The 20,810-nt window shown below is 43.2% G+C and overlaps 1 protein-coding gene across 7 annotated transcripts in view; it reads left to right on the plus strand.

Annotated features, from left to right (window-relative positions):
- The window catches only part of NFATC1 (nuclear factor of activated T cells 1), a 171,632-nt gene that overhangs the window by 15,898 nt on the left and 134,924 nt on the right, over positions 1-20,810 (plus strand). For 4 of the 7 annotated variants that reach the window (XM_084850048.1, XM_084850050.1, XM_084850047.1 and 1 more), the window contains exon 2: positions 8,075-9,176. In XM_084850048.1, coding sequence (XP_084706174.1) covers positions 8,075-9,176 — 1,102 coding nt within the window. Of the gene's footprint in view, positions 1-67; positions 271-324; positions 419-8,074; positions 9,177-20,810 lie in introns of those variants that run through there. The other 3 variants (XM_084850049.1, XM_084850051.1, XM_084850052.1) reach the window with 3 other exon arrangements.

Raw genomic sequence — 20,810 nt, forward strand, 5'->3', positions numbered from 1 at the left:
GGAAGACCGGTCTCCACAATAGGCTGAGCGGAGGGAGGGAGGGAGCTGGAAGCGCCGCCCGGTGCTGGGAGTATGACGGTGTCTCCTTCCCTTTTGCCCCCTTCGCTTCCCCCCTCCAAGGACGGGTCCGTTCAGAGCAAGCCGAGAGAGAGGCTGCCGGAGCGCGCTCGAGCGCCGTGGGGCTGCCGGATCAAAATGGCCCGTGAGGCGGCGGCGGCGGCCTCCTCTTATCTCTCATCGCTGTCACGCAGTCGAATGCCGCTGTCGCAGGTGGCTCTTTTTTCTTCCTTTTTTACATTTCCCGCCCATGTAGCTTTTTTCCTCGTGCAAAATCTGGGGAGCGTCGCGGCCTTGACAGTACTTTTCTTCCACACTTCTGAGTCGCCTTGATCAGCGTTCCCACGTGCGCGCTCGGAGGGTGAGGAAAACCCACAGGCGCTGCGGTCTAGTGTCTTGTGTGAACGCGCTCCTAGGCACCTCTCAGGGCGTGTGGCTGGCTGTAAGGATCAGTGGGGTAGAACTGGTTAGAAGCACCTTGCAGCGAGGGAGCTGTGTGCTATGTTGGGAAGCGGGAGGGCCTGACAGGCGTGGGAGACGAAACATGCAGGAGCCCGGAGATAGGGCAGCCTGTTGTGTTTGTTGCTGCTGCTGCTGCTACATGTATACCCTACCTTTCCCCCCCTCTTGGAAGGAACCCAGGTGGCTTACATGGCCCTCCTCCTCCCCATTTTATCTGCACAACAACCCTGTGAAGTAGGTTGGGCTGACTCAGGGACTGGCCCAAAGTCACCCAGTAAACTTGATGGCCACGTGGGGACTAGAACCTGGATCTCCCAGCTCCCAGTCCAACCGTCCAACCGCTACAACATATTGGCTCACGCTGTGTTGGGATAGGGTTTAGGCAGGAGGAAGGAAGACTGGATTTTAGGTATTGGTTGGATACCTAAATCACCCGTTTGGCTGCATATCTTTAGTTATTCAATTCAAATCAATGTGTCACAGTTTTGGGGAAACTGGGATTAAACAAATGGGATGTGGCATGTGTACACTTTTTCAGTGTGTTGGTTTGTGCACACTGAGCATGAGCAGTAGGAAGCCTTGCCCAAGAATTTGGGAGAGGGGGGTGGTTGGCAGGGGAGAGTGAAGCTCAGCTTGGGGAGACTGGAGCTGATCCCTGGATAAACCCAGGAGCAGACAGGCCCTGATGGAAGGTCCCTGGCAATGCCACTTCCAGCCTGGCAGGTGCAGGAGACCTCTGGGGCAACCTGACAGAAAGGACCTCTTCCTGATTCTTCCACTTGTGAAGGAGAAATTGACCATGCTGCTTGGAGGGCAAGTTCCAGCTTGCAAGAAGGATGTCCCTCCCCACAACTCAAGGAACAAGCAATCACTATGTGGCACTGTAATATGTAGGACACTTCTTGGATGTAAGGGCTGAAAGGCCTTGCAGTACTCTCAGTTGCAGCGATGCAGCATTAATTGGATAGAGGGAGATGCTCTTGAGAGTCTCTGGAGTGTTTTTTGTTGTTGTTGCTGGCATTATCTGGTCTACGTGGAACAGGATGGCATGAGAGTGGATTGTCCGCTCAGTGAACAGAGATAAGGCACCATATATTGCATAAAGAACCACTCCCCAGGTAAAGAAGGAAGACACGTTCAGGTTATTTGGACAAGGCTCCTTCAGTCACCAGGAATCCCCTCTATCAAGAGAAGAAAAACCTGCTACCCACATCGTGCATGCATTGTGTTCAGGCAACAAGACACAGTTCATATTTGCAGATAATTTCAAGGCTGTGCACCCAATTATTCTCCACGTACACTATGAGAGACAGAGACAGGCAGCTAGAATTTTCCCATGTCCCAGCTTGAGTTGGAGGGCAACTGTCTGCAGCAGAGACAACAAAGAGTCTTGTGGCAGCCTCACGTAAAGCACGTTACACTGCAGTAACGCAAGTTAGAAGTTTCCAGAATGGCCTCTGGAATGGCCCTCTGTCTAGAAGGGGTCACATTTGGAGTAATAGCCTAAGCTGACAGAATGCGCTTCATTCCACCAAAGTGACCGGAGTCTCCAGTGATAAAGATGACTCCATTAACATGCCCCAGACTGTGCATCTGATGCTTTACAGAGAGTGTAGTCTGCTCCAGAACTGGTGGAACACCACCTGCCTGGTTTGTTGGATTAGGAATGTGCCTGTGACCTCCCTCCTTCCTTTGTGCGCCTGGCTTAACAGAACCATTCCTGATTTTTTAACCCAAAGTTTTCCAACCCAGGGAGCTGGTTTCAGTGCTCCTTACAAGTGAGGATTGCTAAGCATGAATGAAGGTTTGTAGTCCTGGTTTGTAGGGAGCGTTCAAACCACAGTTTCCTGGTTCAGATGTCATGCTGAACTGTAGTTTAACAAACCAGGAAGTCTTGTATTAAGCTGGACCCATGAGGGGAGGAGGGCATATCCCAGTCCAATGAACCATGGTTTCCTGGACCAGAAATGCAATATCTGAACCAGGCCATTGTATCTCATTTGGTGTAATGTTCACCCATGTTTGTTTAGCTATTCTTCTCAATAACATTTTTTTCCTATGAAAGTTCATTTGAGATCTTAAATGACAACTTTCACTAGTCATTTAATTACTCTTGGTGCATCTTATGAATTGCTTTGGGTAGACTAGTACTCTTCTTTCTTTTCAGATCCAGTCGCAATATGGGGCCAATTTAATTTTTCTACGATACTATATAAATATAATATATGATTTATGTATATAAATTCTGTCTGTCTTCACTCAAAGAGATGATGGTGATACCACTGGTTTAACCTAAGTTAGGTTGGGGCTTGACTCAGTTGTGGACAACAACTTTAAAACTGTGTACAATATGACCCGATAATATTACTTTCCTTAGATGTATACTAGGTTGTGTACAATCCATGAAAGTCATCTCTATGGTTGTGGCTACTGGAAAAAGTGCAGCTTCAACCCTTGAGGTTGCTTGCAGTATAAACCAGTTCGCATTAAACATTTCTGCAGGCAAGTTTCAGATCCACAGCTGCATACTGTGTGGAGAAATTCAGCATTGTGAATCAGCCCAGAGGCACATAGCAAACATTTATGCGACTGAGTTCCACAGGACATGCACCAGTCCCTCCTATGTTTCCTTTGGAAATGGCCGGAGGATAAGGGCAGGTAGTTAAGGAATACAGCAAAAATGGCAAAGTGTGTGCCTCTCCTGGGCCCTGTTCAGATGGTTTTTCTCCTGTCATATCTCAAGGGTTGTTCTAGAAGAACAGCCTTTTAGTATCTACACTCCTTCCACCTCTCCGACTGTTCTTAACCACAGGGAAATGTGAACAACCAAACCAAGAGCTCTTATAGTTACTATTTAAACATTAAATTTCCTCTGACTCTGCGAGGTAAAACACTAGTGGAGATCCTGCATTCAAGAGCCATAAGACCCCACACTGAGGGCAGCAGAAGAGGACTAGTGGGTGAGGGGGGGGAAGCATGTGAACTCAAAGCCCTCACCTGTCGTGTCTCTCAACATGATCCCAGGAGGCACAAGTGTATGAATAGGATCCATGTCAGCTCCAGGTTCTTGAGGGGCCTTTGGCAAGTCACTCTCAATAGGCCACCTCCCAAAATGACTCTTACTTTCTCACCACCATTGTCACCAGCTACTATTGCTCCTCATCCTTTTTCTCATCACCACTTGCTTGCTTGACAGGCAGAGAGTAGTGAATGTGAAGACAGTGGCATCTACTTCTCCTCCTTTTCACCACCACCGCTGTCTGGGCCAAAGCGAGAGGCAGGTGAACAAGCGGGTTGCAATGGTTAAGAGGAGGAGCAAGTCTAGGAGGCTCTTGTCAATAGGCCCCTTCTGGGGTGTGGGCCCTCTGCAGGTTCCCAACCATGTCTACCGTTGATGCTTACCTTAAATGTGGCCATGTCTGTTCCTTTCCCCGCAGAGAGGTCTCCCCCTCCCCAATTTTAAGAACACTGATTCCATTTATCCTCATAATCAGGCATGGCCAGAAAGTAGATCTCCAGATGTTTCAGATTTCAACTCCAAGCATTCCAGACCATTGGCCATGGTGGCAGAGTCTTCTGGGAGTTGAAATCCAAAACATCTGGAGAACTACCTTGTGCCCACCCCTGCTCATAATGACCAATATATAGCATTTTCAGTTGATTGAATTTAATTGGTAAGTAGTTGTCTGCCATTTTATACAGGCTTAAATACTCTTTCATAGAGTATATACTCTGTATGCATACAAACACTATCTTTTCAGAATTGTTATTGCCTGGTTACGTGGTGTATGGATGGCGCCTCAAGCTAGAGAGAAACATAGCCCTGTTTTATTTGTGTTGTTCCCTGAAAGTTAATTAACATCTCTTGGTAAATAGCCAGGTTTCCTAAGGCATCTGGTAAAAAGATTTGTATAGGTGTTGAACATATTAATTGTGCCTGACATGATATAAATCAGCCTCAAATATCACAGAGCTGCTTATGGAGCAACTGGAGTAGTGTTGTATGTGCATATCAGTCTGTCTCTGCTTGAATCTCTTAACACATCTGAGTATTAAGTTGGTGGAGCCGAGAATATTTGTAGTAAACAAAAAGTCACGATAAGCAACTGTGCAGAAGCAATAAGCTCAGAATCTCCTTTGCACATGCAGTGCTAGAGAGGATTGAGTTGTGTTGGGAATACAGCCATGATCATTAACGGAGCTTTTCCGGATCTCAGCGTGTAAGTCAGGGAGTGCCTTCGTCTGGGGCATTTGCCTCCCGGGAAGGAAGGAAACAAATATTGTATGTGAAGGAAGTGAGGAAGTCTTGACTTGTTTTGTTTCAGTCATTCTGGAATACAGATTTCTTAAAAAGCAACCAAAGTTTTTAAAACATATGTTAAAACTAGAGGCAGCAGTAATGCAGAAAAATAGGCAGGACAATCTGGATGGTGAAAATTCAGGTTTTATTTTGTTATGGGGTCAGAGGTGCTGACTCTCATAAGTGTATGGGGGTGTTATGCTATTGAAGGCACAATCCTATGTATCTTTAGACTGAAAAAAGTCCTACAACTCCCAGCATTCCCCAGCCTGCCAGTTGTAACCTTCTTCTGATCTAAACATGCATAGGATTGCGCCCTAAATGGGCCTAAACGTTACAGGAAAGAGTGGGAGGGGAGAAGTTGACATAAAGCTGCTTTGAGCATATACTCACCCTTTATCATACACATGTAACTTTCCATTTTCCTTCTGAAGAGGTGGATTATTCTGTTGAACCGCTCCCTAGCATAGTTTCATACTCCTAGGAGCAGAGCCTTTTATGAGTGGTGAGTTTATTCCTGGCCACTTCATCAGCTGGCTAGTTTTTACATTAGCTGTTTGCATTGTCTTGATGTCATTGGGCTAAATCCAGCATTAAGCAAGATGTCTGCTTGCAAAATGGGAGTTTCCCTTCCCCTTCTGCCCATTGCACACCCCCCAAATCTGCTCTGGAGGGTCCCCCAACCTCCTGGAACAGATATGGGGGGGCTGCAGGGGGGGAATTCAATCCACCAATGGTGTCCCATCAGCTTGTAGAAGGACACTGTTGGATGCAACCCATTGTATCTGGTGGGGAATGTGGCCCTCCAGATGTTTGGCCCACAACTGCCATCAGCCTTAGCCAACATAGCCAATGGTGAGGGACTGTGGGGGTTGTAAGCCAAAAGATATTGAGGGCCACAAGTTGCCCACCTCTGCATTATATTGTCCATTACTCTGCTAGCATTAGCCAGTGATGTAGAGCAGCAGGGGGGAAACTGATGGCATGAATAAGTTGTGCTTAAATGTTAAGGGAATAGGGGGAGGGGCACTCAACTGCTGTTTGGGGTGGAATTAGATGACACACGGCTTTGCTTGAACTGGTATCAGGGCCGATGACATTTGTCCGATATAAAGAGCTCAATTGCTAGACCAGTGTATAAATATTTTAAAACACCCCCCCCCCCATTTATCTGTATTTGTAAACTGGATGCCCTTTTTGTGGTTAACAACACAGACAAAAGCACAATCTGATCTGTTTTTGGTGTTTAGCACGAGAAAAATGCCAGCATGTACTGATCAGATCTTGGAGTGCGTTAGAGCTGATGTAGCTGTTTTGCTTTTGATACGTAGAGTATCGAAAGGAAGACCAGAAGGAAGAGTTGATTGTGCTCCATGGTTGGCCAGCTATACTGGCTTATGTGGAAGAGGAAGCTGCTCTGACTTTGCGCAACATGTCTGCGTGGCTACTGCAGTTTCATGTGTTTACTGTGCACAAGTGCATGCTCTCTCTCTCTCTCTCTCTCTCTCTCAACATTTGTGATTAATACTAACAGTCTGAGACAAGCAGCCTATACTTTTAGTTCTGCTTGCACAGTGATGTAATCTGTACCAGTGCTAATATCTTGCATGAAACAGTAGTTGGAAATAGGGAAAAAAATCAACAAAATGAAAATTGCCTTGTGAGAAATTAATGAGAGAGGAGATAAAAGCTTAATTGTATTCTAGTGCTTTTTCACTCCAGAAGATCAATAACCCAAGAAACCAAAGTTGCCCAATAGAGCCTCTGTACTCTTGTTGATAACGTGATCAAACCAGAAGTTATACTACTGGCCTTTTCCACTTCAGTATGAGATGGAACCTGAACATGCTTTCCATATAACGTTTCCCTCCATCTTAGTTTAGTTTGGTTTTGATTTTCCCTTTGGACATTTTACTTTCGTTCATTCACTTTTTGCTCTTTGGAGTCATTGTTAGATTCTCCTGTGAAGGTCTTTGCCCCTCACAGAAGTTTTTCTAGTCTTCTCCAACCTGGTGTCCTCAGGTTTCTAATAGACATTATGCAAATAACGTGTGACCAATCTACAGGTGCCACAATGAACAGGGGTAGCAGGCATTTCTGGACAGAAGCAGGAGGGTCCATGTGCCTAGTTATGTTACAGAGTGAGTCCTGCTCTTATATCTTCCTCTCCCATGCTGCATTGTTCTCTGCTCCCAAGCTCAGTAGATAGAATCAAAGCTACACCAGGTCACCGAAGCCTGCATAAGTGTGCACTCCAGTTGCACAGCCTCATGCTGTTGTGTCTCACCTTCCAGAAACATTGGCCACCAATGCTCCATATATTTTGCATAATTCACAAGTTTTAGGACAGCATTGAATGTGTATAGCAGCGGTGTTGAACCTCTTTCAGCTTCAGGACTGAATTCCATTTTGGAGAAGCTCTCAGGGGCCACATTTCAGTGGTGGGCAGGGCCAAAGGCAAAAGAGGGCTGGGCCAAAAGCAAAAGGGGCAAGGCCAGAACTCCAGCATTTTCTAGCTTAAAGCATTTACTTCTAGCAACAAAGCCTTAGGAGATACATTTCAACCTTTTAGAATGGGGAAAACACTGCACAAAAAGATGGGATGCCACCAAACAATCAGTGGTTGGAGGGAAAGGGGGTGTGACCAATGGAAGGGTGTGTGGCCACCTGGGGAACCCTGGAGGGCCAGACTGGGACAGCAGGCAGGCCGGATTTGGTCCCCAGCCATGACGTTCTGCACCCCTGGTATATGGGAAGCACCAAGAGAGGGTTTTGGGGTGACTTCCATTCCCCTTGTGTGAATCCATATGTAATGCCCCAAGCACCAACTCTCATCTTCTCTGTGGGTAGAGGTAGATGTTGAAGTTATGTAGATGTTCAAGCTCTTGGGGCACTGTGTGAGTGACTGCATTGTCCATTATACCAAAAACACAAAAAAGGATGTACTTTGTTTCTTGGTGGTCCCTGTAGCATCCACAGATGCCTTCAGTGGGCAGTCCTTTGCTCATTCTTCTGCAGAATAATTCTATAAAGGATGTCATTGTAATTTCCACTCTACAAAAGGGGAACTGAGGCAAAGAGCCCATGCCTGTTCACAGAATAAAGGGCTGAACTAGGCTTTGAACCCAGGTAAAACCCCAGCATATCTACTGGATCATGATTGGGACACAGTGTGCTAATTAATTAGTTTGTGTGCGCGCACAACATCTCATGTCATTCTTTTTGTTTTTTGTTTTATCCTTTTTTTTTTTGCAGAACATTATAACTATGCATCTTCAAATATAAATTCGAGTATGTCCCTAAGCGTGGCACATTCTTCATTGTCAACTCCATGTCATGGTCTTCAGACATCTAATCCAGTCATTTCAGTTGTCCCATCAGCTAATCATCCTTCGGCATATGGAGGGCATACTGACAGTAGCACCGGCGGATATTATCTGCCCCCAAATGTCAGACCTAATGGAGTGCCAGCATTAGAAAGCCCTAGAATTGAAATAACCTCTTACTTGGGACTGCATCAGAACAACAACCAGTTCTTCCATGATCCTGAGGTCGAGGAGCCCATCCCCAATACAAAGAGACCACCTTCTACGGCCACTTTGAGCTTACCAAACATTGAGGTGTATAGAGACCCGACTTGCCTGAGCCCAGCCAGTAGCTTGTCTTCCAGAAGTTGCAACTCAGAAGCATCTTCCTATGAATCCAATTACTCTTATCCTTATACTTCCCCTCAGACATCTCCTTGGCAGTCGCCATGTGTATCACCCAAGACCACTGACACTGAGGAGAGGTATCAGCGAAGCTTGGTCGCCTGCACGTTACTGAATTCACCCAGACATTCTCCTTCTGCATCTCCCAGAACGAGCATTACTGAGGAGAACTGGCTGGTCACTCGTAGTTCTAGGCCGTCTTCTCCCTGCAACAAGAGAAAATACAGTTTGAACGGGAGGCAAACTTCCTACTCGCCACACCACTCCCCAACACCCTCTCCCCAGAACTCTCCACGGGTCAGCGTGACTGATGAGACGTGGCTGGGGAACACAAACCAGTACACCAGTTCAGCCATTGTCGCAGCTATCAATGCCCTCACCACTGACAGCACAATAGACATGAATGATGGGATTCCTATCAAGTCCAGGAAAACTGCAATCGATCACACCCCATCCATGACACTCAAGACTGAACCGAGTGGTGATGATCAGGGGACCATATCACCAACAGCTGACTTATCACCAGAAGAGTTTCCTGGGTTTCAGCACATCAGGAAAGGAAACTTCTGTGATCAGTATCTTTCGGTGCCACAGCATCCCTATCAATGGGCCAAATCAAAGCCATTATCCTCAACATCATACATGAGGTACATTTTTTAAAATGTTTTTAAGCTATATTTTAAAATGCTGCTAACTCCTCTGTTTTGCTACTTCATATAGTTAGAGAGTCAAAGGAAATATTTCCATTGATTCTATTAGAATAAGACCTATGACATTGTGGTTCATTTCTCTAATGTGGTGTGTCTTAATTAATTTTTACATTGGTCAATCAAGGCAGCTTCAAGCCATCTTCTGTAGATGCTTGGATTGCTACTTGCCTGTTTTCTTGGTAGCATTGCTGCTGTTTTTAAAAGCAATAACAACAGCTGATAGATTTGTTTTTGCAACTTTTAAAATACAGAATTAATGCTTCATTGCAGGTAAGTATATTAAGTACCTTGGTGGTAGTTTTGTGCATTTATTTATTTAAAGCATTTTGCCCTGCTCTTCAGCCAAAAAAGTACCCAGGGTGGCTTACGTATGATAAGGCAGGCCCTATCTGCAGGCTTGAAATCTAAAAGACATGACACAAAAGGAAAAGGGGATGGGGAGGGAAAGAGGGGGAAAGCGAATTCTGGTACCAGTCCTTGAAGTTAAATAATAGTTTTTATCGTGACCAGCTGGAATGGAAACAGTCCAGGGAGAGGAGAAGTGTGACTGAGCTGGTCTTTCAGCAGAGCTGACAGAGTGGCCCTGCTTCCCAGCTCCCTCAGCTGCAGTCTGATGGAAATGGTAATATAACAGTAAAATAATAATATTTTATTTTAATAAAATAATAATAGACAAAAATCTATTTATCATAATAAAAAGACAAAAGAAATAAACATGTACAATGAAAAAAATTTAAAATGGCATCTTATAACCTTACACTTACTGTGTGGTCTTTGATTGTCCTTGTGTGTTTTTTAATAAAAATGTATATTTAATGACCTTTTTCTTAGGGCCATATTCACTCACACACACACACACACACACACACTGTCATACCTTTTGTAGAGTTTCTTTCTTCATTTATCTCACATCTAAAGTCTGTCATAACAGAGACAGCTTGGTAGGTCGGCTTTTTGAACTGGAGAGGCTAGCCATATTTTAAACTTTTCTACTTGTGAGAATGTAGCCACTACTCCTATGTTCTGTGTTTTGAGGAATTTTAAAGATGCCCAGAACACAGGTGAGGTTCTGTAAGCCACCTTGAACTCTTGGGAGAAAAGGCAGGGTATAAATGTTTTAAAATACATTAATTAATTAATTAATTAAACATGATGTTTAAGACAACTCGGTGCTTCTGGTACTGGCAAATGATGAGAGCTCCTATGTGCCCTAGACAGCTGTAGTCTGTGGGTTATATCCAATACATCTAACATATGTCCCATTCATTTGAATGGGTCTGCTCTAAGTAGGACTAACATTGGCTACAACCCTATGGATGGAATTCTTGGTGTGTACCTGTGTATTTCCTCAGGTGGAGGTCAAAGCATTGTGGGGGAGGTAGTAGTTTCCAGTGGAAAAACTATTTTAGTGAAAGTATTAAGAAACTCCTCTCTTCCCATGCTGGTCTTCTGCCTGAAATTGCAGTCTCATGGCTGCATTTTATAAACACAAACAAACAAACAAACAGTAATTTATTCTGCTACATTTACGCGCTACTGACAGATTCATTCACCTCTCTTATTGCTCTGATCATGTGGTGCCCCTCCTTCAATCCCTTCACTGGCTTCCTGTCCTTTCAGGGATCCAGCACAAGCTCCTTGTTCTCACCTTCAAAGCCCTCCATATCTCTGCCCTTATATCCCAATACACCCCTGCCTGTGGTATTTGTTCCTCCAGTTCTACCACCCTCTGCTGCCTGAAGAACTCCTGTCTGCTCAAAAAAACTCTCTGCCCTTTCTCCCTTGCTGTCCTGCCCTGTATGCTTGGAATTGCCTCCTAAAATGCCCGTGTGATTCCACCTCTCTTACTTCCTTCAAACCCTTCCTCAAAGCCTGCCTTTTCCTTGAAGACTCTGGCTCAACCTCCTAGTTCCTAAGTCCTAATATACCTGTAACTATAGCCTAAGCACGCATAACTGAAACAGTGGCATTAGTGCCAGCTCCCGGTTTTTGAGGGCCCTTGGGCCAGGCATCCCCACTGCCCCCCTCCCTCTGTGAGTCTGCCTTCTCACCGCCATTGTCACCAACTGCTATCGCTCCTCACCCTCTTTCTCATCATTGCTGCCACTGGCTTGCTTGACAGGCAGAGAACCAGGAAACAAGCAGGTGGTGGCATCTGCTACTCCTCCTTCTCACCACCACCATTGTTTGGGCCAGAGTGAGAGGTAAGAGAACAAGAAGATTTCAGTGGTGAAGAGGAGGAGCAACTTCAGGGGGCTCTTGTGGGCCCTTGCTGGGGTGTGGGCCCTTGGCAGGTGCCTAACCATGTCTACCTTTTACGCCAACCCTCAATGGCATATTCTCTCCCTGCTTATCCATTTCCCTTCCTCTCTTGTTTTCCCTGTGTCAGATTTCATTATTTATTTATTTTCTTTTATTTATTTAATCAATGTACTATATCTTTTAAAAAAACATCTTGGAGCAGTTTACAATGGAGAACTGGACATTAAAATACAATATCATGATAAAATACTCATACTCATCAGTTAAAACATTTAAAATCAGAAAGCCCAAACACAGGAATGAACAAACTGGGCAGCACAATCAATTAGGGGAGGCCTGGGTAAAGGGAGAGGTCTTTAACAAGCACTGAAAACATGCCACAATTGGTGCCTGTTAAATATTAGTTTAGACTGTCAGCTCCTTGGGGCAGGGACCTGTTCTCTTGTACTCTGCAAAGTGTCAGGCATGGCACTAGATAAATAAATGCATAAAATACTGTTGGATTATATTTTGTATTAGGTGTTTCACTTTATAACTGAGTTCTTGAAGCAAACTTTGCAAGCCTGGCTGCCTTTTCTTCACTTTCTAAGCAAGTTTGTGGAACTCTCAGTGAAATCCTATGCATGTTTACTCTGAAGTTCAATGAGGCTTATTCCTAGGTAAGAGTATATAGGATTGCAGCCTAAAGGAAGCATAATTGGAATATCTCTTAATCAAGAATGTATGTCTTTATTTGAGGGTGTGGGCACACAGATTCAGAGCATTCAGTCCCTGCAAACCTGACAGCACCCATGCATAGCCATGCCTAATCCTTTGCATTCAGACAGTATGGCATATGGAGAACATGTAAATCCCCATGCAACATGGTACCTTCATGGGTGTGTGTATGGAAGGACAATGCTGTCTGTTCTACGAGGAAGTGAGGAAACATGTAACAACTTCATGTGACATCTGTTTGAGCATTAAAGTTCTAAACCGTGCGCATGGAAAACTCATAGTCAGATGTGGACTCGTAGGAGGTACTAAATTAACATTTTTAGGACTGTGGGCTTTTAGCAATATCCAGAACTGCAACATAATTTTACAGAAGAAAAATTATTTGCAGAACCTGTTTTCATTAAAAAAAAAAGTGTTTCAAGTTATCTTCCCAAAGATTTAAAATAGTTGAGAAAAATGTGGCTGGGTTACTACCTTGCATGTGTATGCTTAACATCAGGAAAATCATGTGGCAATTGGACCACCTTAATCGTTATCATTCAGTAATTTACAGAAAACTGTTGTGTGTGTGTTTAATTTTTTTTTATCATCCGCAGTTAAAATGAACACAGCATTCCCCTGTGTGTTAATGAAAATGAAATGAATTCCGGTATTATGTATATAACATTTTTCCACTGTTTTGCTTTTATGTAAAAAAAAAAATGTTTCCTGGTTTTCAATATGTTTCCATGTGATCTCATTAACTCATGCTCCAGGACAGCTGGAAGCTACTGTAAATGTGTGATTTAAGTTATTTTACCAATCAAATGCCCTGACCAAGCTTCCTTCAACCCATATATATGAAATAATCCTGGGCAATTGATCACAGACATAAACATAATCATGGGACACACAACTGAAATTACTATTTTCAATCCCACCCCCTCCCCACCCCACCCCACCCCACCCCACCCCACCCCACCAATTTAGTCATTGGTCACAATAGATCTGGAATCTTCTCCTCTCCCCTTGTTATTTTATACATCTGCTCCATTTCAAAGTCTGGGTTAGGTTCCAACAAATAACATAGATTCCAAAATCCACCCTGTCGTAAGCTTTATTTGCCAGAACTATTGTATTACCTCCTGTGTCTCTTCCTGAATAAGAGAAAAGGTCCTAAAACAGAAGGATGATTAGAAAATTCCTAAATTAATACTTGTTTTTCACATAGATTCTGTGATGGTATGAATGCTCTCATTTGCCCATATTTGTCAACAAGAATTCCTTATCCTAAAAGAACGTTCATAATTGAATGTAAGGATGTGGATGATGGTCATTTACATTATTTTATAAAAACCTTTACAATGCAATCCTATGCATGTCTACCCAGAAGTAAGCCCCACTGAGTTTAATGGAACTTACTCCCAACTAAGCCTGTATAGGATTGCAACCTTAGTGTACAGAGCACCTAAAAAGTAATTTTAACACAACAACCTAGTGAGGTCACTATTATTCCCATTTTACAAATGGGGAATTGAAATGGAGGAGAGAGTGAATTCCTTAAAGCTATCCGCTGAGTGTATGGGTAGTTAGTTTCACAAGAGAAAATGGTTCCTGAATTTCACACAAATTGGTGTCTCAAGCAAGCCACATCATTAACATTCATGATGAAACATTTCTGAGATGCTATTACTACAAAACCACTCCCCCACCACCACCACTGCCACCACCACCCTCGACTTACACATACTTTGACAATGGGTGGGTGGCAGCAGGAAGTCATTCATTCATATGAAAGTGACTTCAGTGTGATGGCTATTGGTTTCACTGGGAAGAATACTTGCCATGGTCAACCAGTCCAACTTGGGGAAAACTGAGGAAGTCACTGACATTTAATTCTTCAGAGCCATAATAATCTGTACATCCCCATTGCACGCTTGGCATTTAGATTCTGATTCTGGATTAATCCCAAACATCTGGGTGCTGCTTTTGCACAAAGGCCCGCATTCAAAGGCTTGTGTGTGGATGGTATTTGTGTGCATTTAAGGTTCTGCTCTGTTTGCAATCAGGTAGCCTTTAATCTTGTATGCCAAGTTTTAGCATGTAGAAAATGTTTACAACAGAACCAGGAGTTCATAAGAGAAGTATTGATACAAGCAGATTAATAGCCATGTGAATCATGCTGCTTCCAGCAAAATGGAATAATTTATCTAAACTTCTCCATCTATGATGGAAAATACTCTTGAGGCAAATGATTACAGCTTAGCAAACCAGAAGGGAAGCTGAAATATTTCAATAACCCCTTCTTAGCTTTTGTTTTAAGTGTCTTTGACGTGGAATTGTTCAGCAGTATAATAGAAGTGAGGTACTATGGTTTTAGATGTTACAAATAGACCACATAGCTATAGCTACAGTCCTCAAGTAATCTAAGTAAACATGTCTACCCTATACATGTCTACTCAGAAGTAAGTCTCATTAAGTTCAATACGTCTTACTCCCAGGTAAGTGGGTATAGGATTGCAGTTGTAATCTAGTTTAACAGTCATCCCCATTCCCCATAAAAACACAGAAATTCTAGTTTCGTTAAGGGCCTAGAGATCTCAGAGGATGCTCAGTGGCGCAGTTACAGGTAATTTTAGACTTGACTTGATGAGTGGGTTCCAAATTTAGCCATGCTTAGAGTAGACTATTGAAATCAATGAGACTTAAGCTAGCCATGACCAACTTAAGTTTCATTGATTTCAATGGCTCTTCCCTAAGTATTACTCAATCTGGAGCCAACCCCATGTTCTCATGGTCACCCTCTTTAAATGGCAGTGCACATTTTTTTACTTCCTTTAAAATGTGGTACGCCAGCCCTGCTGCATTTGGGAGCCCTCCTGCTTGTTCTGCAGTGGGTCCCTTGACTTCTGCCCTAAAGTCCTGCCCTGGCAGCACCACCGAGTACCCTCACCAAAATAAAATGCCCGGGATTCTTTGGGGGAAGCCAGGATGCAAAACTGACACAAGTCCATTTCAGGGCTTCAGTTGTCAAGGTAGAAAATAGGTAGAAGTGCTCATGAGCAGGTGCAGAGTATATTTCCCTCATCACTGGACAGAGGCTCTCCACGTGTTAAGACAGCTTCCAGGTTAGAGGGTTTGTTTGTATGTTTATTCAGAAACTAGTCTCACTGTAGGGCTCACTTCCAGGTAAGTTTGAACAGGATTGCAGTCAAAGTTTCTTTTTTCATTAGAAATGAAGCATTACTGTGTACCCTCTCCTTGAGTGGTATCCAAATAATCCTTTCCTATTATTTATTATTATTAATCAGATTTATATACTGCTTTCACAGAGTTTCAAAGCAGTGAACATATAATGTCATACCATCAAACAACAATAAAATATAATAACCACATGTTAATAACAATGCTAACCAGCTGTAAAACTGCACACTCTTCTGTGTGCTACAGACCCCAGCTGCCTGGGTCACACCTCAGGGAAAGCCTGGGTGAAGAGATGGATGGGTCTTGCTCCTACCAATGGAACAGCTCCCCTTACAGTCCCCTATGCTCCTCAGAGTCTGCTCCAGAGGGGGGAGGGGGGCTCCAGAGCAGATTTTAGGGAGGGGTGGGAGCTGCAAATGTGGGGAGAGGAGGGGAAGGTCCCATTATGTGAGCGAAGGTCTGCTCACACAACAGTAGATTTTGCCCATTATTTTCTTATAGCGTTATCAACTATAAAACAGTATTTCTCAATTCCACATAACCAATTAAATACATTTTATTTACTGTACAGTGTGACAGATTCAGAAATAAACCAGTATTATAATTCATTTGTGAAACTTTTGTCCCATCAAAAACGATTGTGCAGCTTTCTGCAGTGAATATACCAGTGCACACATTTATGTACACACACCAGGTATTTTCATCTGGAGTTGATCATCTATGCAAAGAAATATAAATCTTGTTGTAACTTGATAGTACTTGGAGCTTCATAGTTGTTTACTGCTTGGCTGAAGTGTTTTAGTAGTAGCTTAATTTTTGATTGAAGAATAGCTTTGTCATGACTCACATTTCATTAGATGTCTATAGCAGACAAAGGCACCCAACACCTATATGCATATATACTTCTCTCTTCGTGTAATACTGTAGCTGGCCAGACACTTGATATGCCTGTGTACTAAAGGAACTGCCCATTATGTCTTTACCAAAGATTCCCAATTTGTCCGTTTTTTCTTGTCTGCAGTACAGAATGTGCTGGGTTTACATATTGGATTGTATCATCTAAAACAAATAGCATACAGCTTCAGAAATTCATTTCGGAGTATCTTTATTGATGCTGAATCAACATTCTAAAACTTGTGAGCCCAACATAATCTTTTCAGAGCATGCAGGCTTTTCGTGAATGGGTTTCATTCTTCCTGGGGCGCAGGCCTTCTCTTTTCTCCCTGCTTTCAACACATGGATGAGTGCTACATAATTGTGGCTTCAAAATAAGGAAAGCACAGATAGTTGCTCCCAAGGCAGTTTGGTTCAAAAGTAGGAGACGGGAGATGTAGTATTCTACCACATTTCTATGTAAGTTGGAATAAACAATCAGCAGAGCTGTCTGATCCCACAGGATACAATATATGCTCTGTCTGCCAAGAAGGTTTTAGCAGCGAGAACAACTTCCATGTGCCTGAAATAACCACAGCTGTGGGCATTTTACTTCTTGAGAGGGCATCTGTGGAATCACTACTAGCTTTCATATTTCCACGTGTTACATATTTTGCTACCTTGTTAAAGTTGATTACTCTGGTGTCTTTTTGTTATTTTGGCTGCTGTTATTATCTTTTCTTTTTCTTTTGCTTAATTGCCAGTTCTTTACATTTGTTCTCTTACGCTCTTTCCCCCTCCGGCCAAAGGAAGAACATGACCCCTCTGTATATAACCAGAAAAGGGAGAGCAGTTTTGCTTTTATGAGCTTGCAGTTATAGTTTGGCCATTATAAAATGTATTTGTAATGCAAATTGCAACTTTTCATAATAAATATTAACATGTGAACTGTCTAGCAATTGACTAAATGAAAATCCAAGCAAATATCCCCCCACCCCAGTTCCTGAAAAAGTTCAAATTTGAGATTTACCAATGGGGGCACAGTCAACAGGAAATAGGATGATACATGGGTTTCCAACCATTTGTTTCACTCATACATCACATTTTTAGATGTACACTTTAAAAATCTACTGGGTTGGATTCAGATTTATTAGTCCCATTGGAATCAATGGGACTTAAATTAGTCACAACTAACAAGTTCCATTGATTTCAGTGGGCCAGCTCTGTGAACGACTAAACCTGGAACCAACCCATAGCATGAAGGGGCTCTTACTCTCACAGAACATCTGTCCCTAAATTCTTCATATATCCTGCGGTGTATTATTTCATGTGTGGCATGGCTGGGGTCTCCTTAGTCCCACAAAAGAACTTTTAAAATCTAAATATATGCTCTTTGTTTAACTATGTTGTGCTTCTGGAAATTAAGTGTAACCTAGTATAGGAAATTGCACTGACACGCCACAACCCATGAAACTGTTAAAATCATACCACCTCTTCTATCAGGAAAATAACATTTACTTGTCAATTTGTGGTTGTCATGTTGTTGTTGTTATTCAGAACCTGCAGTGGAATTTTAATTATGAGTTACAAGCCTGAATTATGTGGCTGCCTTACAACGAGATCACCAACTGCCTTTTAAAAAATGTTTCAGGTGTCACTCTGAGATCTAAACTGAGAGAAGAAACTTGTGTTTCCCATTTTGTCATTCCCCTTTAAAAGTTAAAGGGTTTGAACTTTGCGATGATGGATGGATCACTGCTTTTAAGAAAGAAATACCCTGAAAATGTCATAATCTGATAGATATTTTGTCCTCGAGGGGGAGGAAAAAAGAAAAATCCATCATATATGAACTGGCTTAAAAATAGAAGCATCTGTTTTATAATATGCAGTGATCATCCACAGGAGATATGCAGCTGCTCTGTATTATATAAATTATTGTTGCAGTCAAGCAGGGTCTCTCCAGATAATTGTCCGGGAACGTTTCAAATGACAGCATATATAGAAATGGTGCACGAAACAGGATGGGCCTTATGAACTTGCCGGTTGTGCTTGAATAAGAACTTTATGCCTGTCACCTTAGGCTGCTAAATACAATGTGGCATGGTAACGCTACAATAACTTAAGGTTCACTTTTAAAAAGTTTCTATCCCTTATAGTTACGAAGATTTTGACAGTAGATTGCACACTCAGTCCCTTCCTGACTAGCCATTAGTCTAGAATGGGCATCTTTCATTCACACAAATTTGGGTTTCAGTCGCCAGTGGCACAGATGGCAGAAGTTTGGGGCACACCTGGAGAGAAGCAGCAGGGTCCATCAGTGTCGCTTCAGCAGAGTCATAAAAGCTTTGACCTGAAAACCATAAGTCAGTGGTGAGCAAATTGAGCCCCACCAGATATTGTTGGACTGAAACTCCCATCATCATCCCTCACCATTGGCTGTGCTGGCTAGGGCTGATGGGAGGCCAACAATATTTGGAGGGCCACAAGTTGCCCATCTCTGTCCTAAATTACTTTAGACTTGGGTACCCAGAGGGCTGCCAATGCCTACAAAATGTGGCTTATTGTTAAGATTTTCCTCAGAGTTCCTGCTCAGAATTCCCCCCATTAAGAGACAGGGCCTTTTCAGTTGTGGCGCCTCAATTGGGGGAATGCCCCTTCGCCTCACTCTCCATTTCCTTGGCATCCTCCCTTATGGCATTTAGTCGCCAGCTGAACACACTGCTATTTATGCAGGGTTTGAATAGAGTTGTGGACCATTTAACTTTCATTATTGGTTTTAAATGCATGTGTCACTGTCGTACTGTGCTAACAGCACTGCATAAGTGTTCAAACCATTTAAGCATGGGTTTCACTTACAATTACACAGGGTTAACAACAGACAGGGTGCTTATTTGAGGAACTCTGGAAAATAAATTAATAGTAAATTGAAGTCTGGGATGAATGCAATTAGAACTAATAATCTCCTAAACCCATTCCCACCCAGTGAATTCCCTCTACCTGTCCATCACTTTCCAACTGACATTCCATGCCCCTCCCACTTACCTTAATATTCCTTACTCCAAGTTATTGCTTTGTCCCCCCCGCCCCAAACACAAAACCAGAACAGGGTTTATTACACGTGTTTAGGCTATTGTTGATTCCTGTCTTTTTCTGCTGCTGCTGCTTTTATTGCTGGTTTTATTGTTTGAAATACCTTATTTATTTATTTATTTATTTAATTTCTATACCGCTCAATAGCCGAAGCTGTACAGTTTGAATTCTGTTGAAAACTAAAGTTTGTGGGTTGGATCCAGACTTAGTCATACTTGGAGTAGACCCATTTAAATAAATGGGCATTGTTAATCATGATTAACCCAAGTCCCACTGATTTCAGAAGGTGGTGCAGGGGGACTCCTGTTCGACTCCCTGGCCATTGGCTTGTGGGGTCCCTCGGGGTTCTGTTTTGTCCCCCATGCTATTTAACATATACATGAAACCACTGGGGGAAGTTGTCCAGAGTTTTGGGGTTCGGTGCCACCAATGTGCTGATGACACCCAACTCTACTTTTCCTTTCCACCAGATTCCAAGGAAGGTGTTTCTGTCCTTAACCAGTGTTTGGCATCAGTAATGGACTGGATGAGGGAGAACGAATTGAAACTTAATCCAGACAAGACAGAGGTGCTCCTGGTCAGTCAAAAGGCAGATCAGGGAATAGGGATTCAGCCTGTGTTGGATGGGGTTGCATTCCCCCTGAAGATTCAGGTTCGCAGTTTGGGGATGCTCCTGGATTCAGCCCTAAGCCTAGATGCTCAGGTTTCAGCAGTGGCCAGGAGTGCATTTGCACAGTTAAAGCTAGTGCGCCAGCTGCGCCCATTCCTTGAGATGTCTGACTTGGCCACAGTGACACATGCCTTAGTTACATCCCGTTTGGATTACTGTAACGTGCTCTACGTGGGGCTGCCTCAGAAGAGTGTTCGGAAACTTCAGCTGGTTCAAAAGCTGCTGCCAGACTGCTGACTGGGGCTGGTAACAGGGAGCATACAACTCCCCTGTTAAAACAGCTTCACTGGCTCCCAGTCTGTTTCCAGGCACAATTCAAAGTGCTGGTTATATCCTATAAAGCCCTATACAGCTCGGGTCCAGGTTATCTGAAAGACCGTATTCTCCCTTATGAGCCTACTCGTGCCCTGAGATCTTCAGGGGAAGCCCTTCTCGCCATCCCGCCATCATCACAGGCACGCCTGGTGGGAATGCAGGAGAGGGCCTTCTCGGTGGCTGCCCCAAGGCTCTGGAACTCCTTTCCCAGGGAGGCGAGCGTGGCACCCTTCTTGATATGTTTTCATAGGCATGCAAAAACTTTTTTGTTCCAGCAGGCCTTTGGGGATAACTAGTCTGGACCTGTGAAAATTTGACGTATGGATACCATTTTTGTTGTTCTGGTGTCTTTTAATGTTTTAATATTTTTACAATTTTAGTATTGATGATTTAATTATATTTTTAACTTTTGTACAGTTGTATTTATAGTTCTATTTATAGGTTTTAATTGTAGCAGTTTT

Source organism: Heloderma suspectum, chromosome 4 (assembly GCF_057233095.1).
Source record: "Heloderma suspectum isolate Gila_16-S chromosome 4, 16-S_ref, whole genome shotgun sequence".
In the NCBI taxonomy this organism is placed as follows: Eukaryota; Metazoa; Chordata; class Lepidosauria; order Squamata; family Helodermatidae; genus Heloderma; species Heloderma suspectum.